This window comes from Poecilia latipinna, unplaced genomic scaffold (genome assembly GCF_001443285.1).
Source record: "Poecilia latipinna isolate Pla-1442-1.1 unplaced genomic scaffold, P_latipinna-1.0 Scaffold2284, whole genome shotgun sequence".
NCBI lineage: Eukaryota > Metazoa > Chordata > Actinopteri > Cyprinodontiformes > Poeciliidae > Poecilia > Poecilia latipinna.
Window position 1 is genome coordinate 72,178 of NW_015114900.1, and position 9,229 is coordinate 81,406.

Sequence of the window (9,229 nt, forward strand, 5' to 3'; positions counted from 1 at the left end):
ATCTAGGTAGTCACTTGGAGAAAACTCAGTAATTCAGAGGGAGCTCTAAACAAAGAGCGAGGTGGTTTGGATTTACGACAAGACATATTCTCAATATTCTGACTGAGCTGGAGCTATTTTACAGAAAAACTACTGTAGGGACCGATTTCAATTTCTTGACCTGCTGGGGGCATACCGTAAAAACTTTCCACCGTAATTGATTTATTCATTTCAGCTTGTGGCTGTAACATGACAAAATGAGGCAAAGATCTGGGGATATGAATACTTTTGCAAAGCACTATATGGATGTTCTGTTAATGACCCATTTTTAACTTTGTCAGGTCAGAGAAGAGTTTAATGCACTTCCCCCCACCCCTCCAAAAAGCTCCAATCTGCAAACGTCTCCTTCTGCATACCAACACTTTGAATCCTGTTGTCTTCAGAAAACACTCAGCATGTAAGAAGATTCTCATCCAAGCAGCCATTAAGTGCCTCTGGAGTGATTATTACGGTATTGTGTGTCAGATCCAGGAAGAACTTTTATACCTGCCCTCTGATTACTTCAAGGTACAAAAATAGCAGAAGAAGGGACAATAATACTAAGTGGGAGGCATGCTGGAGATTTTAATTGGTGGAAGGTTTAAATTAAGTGAGAGTTTAGCCTCTTATTCCCTCTCATATGTGAAATGTTGCTTTTTAAAAGTCTCACTTTGTTAATCTGTCAAAACTGCACTTTTAATTAAGAGTCAACTGTCTTGCAGGACGCAGCGAAGATAAGAGGCAATTAAAAATAGTGTAATAGAAGAGCTTTTTTTAAGGTGGGGGACTACTTAATCTTTAATTCCTGTAAGTGTACTTATGAATTAATCATAAAGTATTTCAGGTTAAAAAAGGAAACAGTTGATTAAATGTCAATGAATGTGCTAATTGTTTAGGGTTATGCAAACAGTAAAACCATGTGTGTATTTCACTGGACAGCTTCAAGAACTAGATTTTTCTTTTATATCAGTTTCTTCCTAATAAATTGATTTCTTTCCAGAGTTGGGCCAGATTGCCTGCTTTAGATTGATGAGGTGCAAAGACTCCGACTCACATTTCTCCTCCTACTGCCAACCATTCCTCTGCAAAGGTGCTGTTACGGACATAAATGAGTTATTCACAGGAACATCATTCGTCTCTTGTAGGTATTGCCAATCCGCTCTCCAACCAGGCTCTGTGAGAGCTCAGCAATGGGCCAATCTCTTCCTCTTTTGGACCCAAGCAATAGATTACTCTCCCTGTCCCTCCCTGTTGTCTTGTTATCACTGTTCAACAGCAATTATGGCCACACATCACCGGCTTGTGGACCGAACTGAAGGCTCTGGATTTATTTTAACAAGCACATCCAGGAACCGTTCTCTATCCAACGGTACATTTCTCCCCACTCTGACTGGGACTGACTCTGCCAGAGTCCGAGATGATTTCTGCCTCTGGAGTTGCAGGTTTTCGGGGTCTAACGATGATTTCTGTCGCTTTGACAAGGAGTCGGTATGTTCAGACAAGGTTATGGACTTATTTCATGCAAGATGACAGCTAGTTGTAAACCAATGAACCAAATTAAAGTCCTCCTTTTGTACGACACGGTTTCCAGTTTCAAATCATTGAGAAGAAATAGGTTGAACACTCTGTTGTGTCTCAGTGAGTGCAGGAGGAGAAGGGGAGGGAAACTTTGGAGCTGAATACTGCCTTCATGACGCATCTCTCCTCAGACATAGCTGACAACCGGCTGGAATCTTTAACGTGTTAATAACAACAATAATGATGGACTTTTTATATCTGACAACATGTAAAGCATAGTTTTGGAATACAATATTTTTTGTAAGTACTGCAAATATTCATTCCTGACTGTTTCTGCTAAATAATAATAATAATAATAATAATAATAATAATAATAATAATAATAATAATAATAATAATAATAATAATGACAAGGCATCAGCAAGAATTTAGTTTAATCTAAGTTTTGAATTTCTTTGGACAGTTAATGTTGCGTTTAAACCTCAAAATGTTTTTTCTTTGAGCCGGCCTGCAGAGTTTGCATGTTCCTCCTTTGCATGTGTGGGTCGTCTTAGGTAGCCTAGCTTCATGTCACAGTCCAAACACGTGACCTTTAGGTTACTGTAAATCACCATGAAGTATGAGTGTGAGCTTGGATGGTTGTTTTCCCTGTGTGTCTCTGTGTTGCCCTGGCGACCTGTCCAAGGTATACCCTGCCTTTTCCCTGTTGACAGCAGGAAATAGACAATGGTCCCCCATGGCACTGTATGGACCAACAGACATGGAAGAATGGATGTTTTTTGAGCAGATCCTTATTTCAGTCTTCTCTCATATGAGCCTGAATATGGTGTTATTCAAATAGCAAGAGGCCTTAGTGCACTATCTGGATTTTTTTTTTTTTTTTGTAGTTGTTGTTTTGCTGCCATTGCGAAATGTGCTCTTTCTTTCATGAAACACAAACAGCTCAAGTCAATCATGAGCTGTTTCACTTCCATAAAGCATGTTTATTGGTAACTATGACGATGTATCCTCATCTACCGGGTGTATTTGGTATTGATTTAAAACACAAGCTATTATGTAAAACATTGATGTAAAACACAAGCTATTACTCTCATGAACTGCCCACTGTGCAGATATGTTTTACTTCTGTTTTTAGCAATAAAATATAACATGGGCAAATACACATTTATGGCACTGAATGTTTAATTTATCCACAACAAATAACTACCATATTTTCCAATCATGATAGGCTGAGCTTCCATAATACTATAATTATATATTCTTCTATTTTCTAAGCCGTCTAATCAGTTCATTCCAATTTGGTCTGAGTACTTGCTTAAATTATTATAATTCATCTTGCCCATCAGTTGAAAAGGCTCCTAAATTATGATGCTACTGTGACGGCTTGATGAGAGTGCCCTTTTGTTCAAGTTCTGCCCCCTTTTTTATCTCTCTTTGTCTGAAACAAAAGAATACTTTCAACAGGGTTTGAGAAATGAACCAAAACCTTGAAAGTGAAGACCTGAATGGCTGAACAGAGAACATACCAGGAAGAAAAGAGCACTTACAGTACAGCTTTATGCAAAATGAAATGTCCACGGTAATGTGGAGAATCTGTGGAGCTGTGTGGTAAACTACTGATGCATTTAGCAAGAAGAGCAACATGAATGATGCAAAGCAACCGGCGGGCTGGAAGCAAACTCTCTCACTTAGCTCATCTTGGAGTATCGTTTTCCATCCATATGAGTTGGTGTTTGGATGTTTGCATAGGTAAGGGGGGGTTAAGCAAAAAGCAGCTCGATGTTCTGCCAAAAGAAAACAACAAAACAACAATTAGGCTTGTGATCTGGTTCATACCCCTCCTCCTAATATTTCTGTTTGTCTGCTTGCATTGTTTCATCAGGACTACCTGCTCTAGGCCTTCCAGTGTCCCACATTCACATTGAGGTTACGGTATTAGTTCTGATGGTGGATTCAGGCCGCGGTGATGCTATGAAGCAAGGTCCTCTCACGCCTGCCTGCTTTTTGATGTGTCCGTCCATCATGCTGATGGACAGGCACATCAGCATGATGCATGTTGCATGTTCCGTTTTTGTGAACATGCATGTTTCCTCTAAGTGTAGCCCTCTTCTAATGAAAAGCAATCCTCTCCTCTCCTGAGTCTGTCTTATCACCTAAAATATTCTCCTCCCACCGCTTCCTCACACTCGACGAACTTTCCTGTCTCTTCCTTACTTTCATCTATTTTTGTTCCCTCTCCCTCTTGCCTCCTTCTGCCTCAGTTCCCTCTCAACGTGGCCAAGTCTCATGCAACTTTTACTCCCTCATCCAGCCATCCACTTCCTCTGCAGCCTTTTCCCTTCTTCTCCTCGGTTCCTCGCAACTCCTTTGGCTCTCGTCTCCTCTTCGTCCCGCTTTGCTCGTCGTGCTGGATGGACTTCAGCGCCCTCTCATCCTCCCCCTGACTTCATCCCAGGGCGATGTTTGTTAACAGAGAAAGAGGAGAACACCTACACTCTGTGCTCTGCTTGAGAATAATGAATGACTCAGGAAATCCCATACACAGTGAGTTATTTCAGAAAGTCGAAGCAAAGCGCTTGGTGAAAAAAAAATTGCACTGTTTGAAAGACAGTAGTACCCTCCGACTGTAGCCTCTAGAAATGATTCATGTCAGAAAGTTTTGCATTTTGTCAAAAACGTAAATTTTTTATGAGGATTTTATGACAGACGAACACTGTAAAGCATAAAGACGTCCACACAAGTAGAAGGTCGACTCAGTCTCAAGTCTTCTTCATCCTCTTGTAGGTTCCCTTCCAGGAGTGCCCTGCATTCATCCTTCCATCATCAATCTTCTGAAGAAAAACAACCCCACAGCATAATACCGCCACCACCATGTTTCACCATAGTGATAGTGTTTTCAGTGAGATGTGCAGTGTGCAGTGCACAGCTTTCTCACATTTGTTGTGCTGGATTCTCTAGGAATATCACAGCAAAGGACATTGACTATACATTTAATTGCAAATTCTCTCTGCGGTTTTAATGTGTGCTACTTTACAATAGCGTAGAACAATTTTAATGCAATATTTGGCAGTATATCATTTTGAACTAACATGCATGCAAAGATGTATGGATTGACTTTCACTGCCCTTAATCTCCATGCTTAATGTATAATTTTAAAGGCCACAATTAGGGGCGAGGACAATGTGATAAAGGAAAAGAAAGAAAAGTGTCAGAATAAAGTGAGTTCATCTTAACTGCAATATTCAACAATGGTTTCACAAATGCATGTTTGTTTTTTATGTCGGCAGCATGAAATCCCAGAACAACACACAAAAGTTTGTGGTGCTAAAGTGAGAAAATGTGAGCATATACTTTTTCAAGGCTTTTCTAAAGGGAGCCATTCAGAACAATTCAGGATGATGAACAAAGTGCTTTTTAATTGCCCATATGTCTCTCTTCCCTTCAAAGGAACGAGCCAGATTTGCCGCTAATTAAGATATTAGCTGATCCACAGTCTTTGTTCCCAAGTAAAACTGACTCAGAACAACGCATGTTATATCTCTTTCTCCTCTTTTTTTTTGCTGCCCACTGGTGCTATATTATTCATAACCCAGAGGCTGTCAGGACCCGAGCAGTAAGCTGCATTTACGCATGACACATGTGTACTTGAAGTGTGGTGGCATTGTGACTCAACTTCCTCGGGGGGCCGTGAACAAGTCTGCCTCTAATCTCGGACTCCGGACAGAAGTTTGCGGAAAGCCGCTGAAAGGGATTTAAACATTTACAGGGAATGGGTTCGGGGAGGAGGAGTTCGCCTTTTTTTTTCTTCTTCTTCTTTTTCCACCCCATTGTTGTGTTTTTTTTTTGTATGGCTGATTTTTCAATTTACTGCGAATTGACACATAGGTTGTCAGGGAAGGGAAGGACATATTAATTTATCAATTATGAAAATAAAATGTTTATACATAAATTTTGTGTGAGTTAAAAGTATGTTCCAACATATCTAATGTAAGTACTTTAAATTATAAAACTACAGACTACTAGATTTTTTTTTTTTTTAAATCCCTGATTTTTTTTCTTGTCAGTGCAAAATTTCCACCATATTGATGTACCTTAATTAAATTACAGAAATTCTGCTATGGCTTAGCTTTTGATGTGCCACCACGAGACCTCAGGCACACCTCAGAAAATTTGAAAATCATTGAAAAGTTAATTCATTTCATTAACACTAAAAACAAAATTCATATACTTTATTGCACTCAGAGCAATATATCACATATATTTCTATCTGATTTTACATAAATGGCTGAAGGGGGACAGAAATCCACAATTCAGTCCTCTAGAAAAGTAGAAGATTAATAGAAAGGGATTTTAACACAAAAATCATATTGTTGCAGCCTACGCAATCTTCGGTAAGACTGCTGACTTGGCAGTTGTGCAGCAGACACTCATTGACACCCTCCACAAGAAGGTCAAACCACAATAAGTCATTGCAAAAAGAGCTGGTTGTTCAGAAAGTGCTGTGTCCAAGGCTTTTAATGGAACACTTAGTGGAAGAAAAACATGTGGTGGGGAAAATAAATGGACAAGCAAAGCCCTCAGAAGAAGAGTGAACCAATCTATATGTCCAAGAGTCTGGGTTGATTCACAATTTGTGAATTGCAGTTCATATCATGCTTTAAGATCCACCTGAAATAAGCATGATATGAACTGAAACGGTTGGATTCCTTTTATTAATTCACTCCTGAACCAGAGACATTGTCAAAAGCATCTGAACTGGGGGTAAAGATTTCAGTTCACTTATGAAACAGACTCCTTGATTTGAACAAGAACAAAAAGATCCAAACCCCAGGTTCCTTGAGGAGCCATTTCAGCTGCCTGTGCTGGTCCACTCACTTTTTTTTTTTTTTTAAACAAATCTAAAGTGAACACAGTCGTCCATCAGGAGATAATAAACCAGGAAACAGTACTTCAAGCAGTGTGGGCAGGCGAGACATTTCGATGGAAAATGAAATCCGCATCTCCATAAAGCCAAGCAGAAGAGCATTTTTTTCTGGTCGACGGCTGCGCTGACTAATGGCCTACAGAGTATCTTTTGGTGTATTGCCAGGAAGAAGATGAGACACTAGAAACAATGCATAGCGGCTGAAGGTCTCTCTATAACACCTCAGCAGAACCAAGGACTGATCACCTTCTTGCCATGATGCAAAAGGAGCCCCAACCAAGTAGTGCATTGCACAAGTACATATTTGTCAGTAGTAGTCTTATGTAATATAAAATTTCCAAGTGAAATGTAATTTATCAGTTAAATGGGAATAAATAAGTGCTTTACACACATTGTGTAATGTTAATAATATGTGAGTTTCATTTATTATTATTATTATTATTATTATTATTATTATTATTATTATTATTATTATTTGTTTTATTTGTTTTATTTATTTATTATTATTATTTTTAATGAAGACCAGTCCGGGGTGTGCCCCGCTGGGAGTCAGGCACCAGCCACCCCCTGCAACCTCGCAAGGAGGTATGACAGCGGCTGGATGGATGGACTGAAATAAATTAGCCTTTTTGACAGCATTCTAATTAATTATAATGCACTTGTATAGCCCCCATCTGGCCACCTCTTACAGAACCTTCTGGCCACCTCACACCGCTTAAACAGAACGGAGAATCAGATGTTCACTCACGGTAAAAGATGTACTGTGTATAGTTGGACCAGACCCTGTCGTCCGCGTAATGACCCGTGGAGGACGCAGTCAGCGAGGTGTTGCAGGCCACAATGTGAAAGCCACTTTCTGACAGCATGTCAAAAGCCCTCTCCAGGTGCTTGAACTTGAGGTAAAACCTGCAGGTGTATCGGTCCGGGGGTCTGTCCAGATCCCTGTTCTCATTCAGGGCGTCTCCAAACACCTCCTTGGCCAGTCCAATCCGGCTGCTGATGAAGATCCTGGGTAACTTTTTGGCCTTGGGGTCAGCGTGGTACTCTCTGCCTCTGAAGGCGACAGTAATGTAACCATACCTCCTGTCCAGGGAGTAAGACGGGTACAGCCTGTGATCGCTGCCCTGCGACTCCTCATCCCAGTCACTGTCATCCTGAAACAGCTTCGGCTCGTCGCCTGACAGAAGTTTGGTCAGTTCCGGCAGCTGGAAGTACTCGGCCTCTCTCTTCAGCCTCCCTCTCTCTGGAAAGTGGTCAGGGAGGACAACCTGCTTGTCTCTGAGGTAATCCAACACGTACCGGAACAAAAATCCATCTCTGTCGATAAAATACCGCCCTCTGAAATCCCGTGACAAGTCATTTGAAGACCCCTTCTTGTTAGAAAACAGCTTCCCAAGTAAGGAATTCGGGAAGCTCGTCAAGGTGGCGTGACGGGTATAATAAACCTGCCCACCCACGTTCAGCTCAACCACGTCCGACGGAGGGTTTTGCACCGAGCCCTGGTCTTTGGCGGGCTGCGTTTTGCAGTTTTCGATCAGTGCCATCTCTCTCTCGCACGAAACGTCCCAGAAGTTCAGGGTGTGGGGTGCAGCTGCATGGAGATGAGGCGCTCAGACACCAAAGCGGAGTTCCCGATTCCAGACGCAGTCCTGCTGGCATCCAGCGCTTTTTATTTTATGACAGAACAATCCCAACTGTACGTCTACGGTGCATCCTTCAAGTGCGTGCGTAAAAGTCCAGCATCGATTATCATAACCAGTATCATGTTACAGGCAGCCACTGCGATTTGGTCGTGGAAGTGAATAAAAGCGAACTTTCAACAACAACAACAAAAATACAATTTTAAAAAGTTTCAGTAAACCTGGATCTTAACTCAACCTTCTTAAATCCAGGATGAAATGGAAGAGAAATTGTGAGAGCATCCTGTCGCTCTCCTCCTGACTGCTGGGATGCTGAAACGCGCTCATTGGGAGGATGATGATGATGATGAGGAGGAGGAGGAGGCAGGAAGCGGGACTCCTTTGCGCACCAGTCTCTCCAAACTGCTGAGTGCGGAAGCAGCCAAACCGGCTGAAGATTTAAGATAACGTTGTTCCGAGCTGTGACACGGAGGAGAGGAAACAAATCCACCCGTGAAGCACAGTCTTACATCATCTTAAAGGAAAATGTCACTTTGCAGTCCATCAACACGAAAACGGGCTGATAGATGGGAGGGGAGGGGGGGTGCATCTGTGCGGTTCTACTGTGTCCACGGGCGGCGCAGCTGGCGATTGGGGATTCGGGGTTGGAATTACGCGGCTCCAGCATCCCGGCGGCGCGGATTTTAATCCAAGCGTTTGGTTCTTCGCGGCGCATTCATACGCGCTTATCCCGAGAGAGGTTAGGTGTCACCGTCTGTGACTCCAGAACTCATCCGCTGTGACAAGTACAAGCTGCAGATCCACGGAACAGCTTTACCCTCTTCTGCGAGCAATGCAGCAGTTATGAATGGGCTAAGATGAAAAATAAATCTGACAGGTGCGCTCTTGTGATGGAACCTTTGACCATAGGTGCCACTGAAAACTGACCCCGTCGTTACGGATAAGTAGATTTTTTTGATTCATTACGGCGCACAGATTGGGGAATATCTCTGCTTCATGATGCTCCTCTGATCACTGTAGTGAAGAAAATATATTGATACATTTTTGTCACATTATAGCGACAGACTTCAACGTTTTTTTTTTGGGGGGGGGGGAGAAGGGTTTTTTTTTGCATAAAGTGAAAGCAAAA

General features: G+C 41.9%; 1 protein-coding gene and 1 long non-coding RNA gene across 2 annotated transcripts in view; one reads left to right on the plus strand and one right to left on the minus strand.

The window, feature by feature from the left end:
• LOC106937140 (uncharacterized) overlaps nt 1–1,873 on the plus strand; it is a 5,285-nt gene extending 3,412 nt beyond the window's left edge. The window contains exon 2 of the long non-coding RNA XR_001422326.1: nt 7–1,873. This is a non-coding gene — a long non-coding RNA (uncharacterized LOC106937140). The remainder of the gene's footprint in view (nt 1–6) is intronic.
• Nucleotides 1–8,682, minus strand: part of LOC106937139 (BTB/POZ domain-containing protein KCTD16-like) — a 21,865-nt gene extending 13,183 nt beyond the window's left edge. Inside the window, exon 1 of the mRNA XM_015018492.1 lies at nt 7,209–8,682. Coding sequence (XP_014873978.1) covers nt 7,209–8,004 — 796 coding nt within the window. The 5' untranslated portion in view covers nt 8,005–8,682. The remainder of the gene's footprint in view (nt 1–7,208) is intronic.
• Nucleotides 8,683–9,229: the final 547 nt, after the last annotated feature.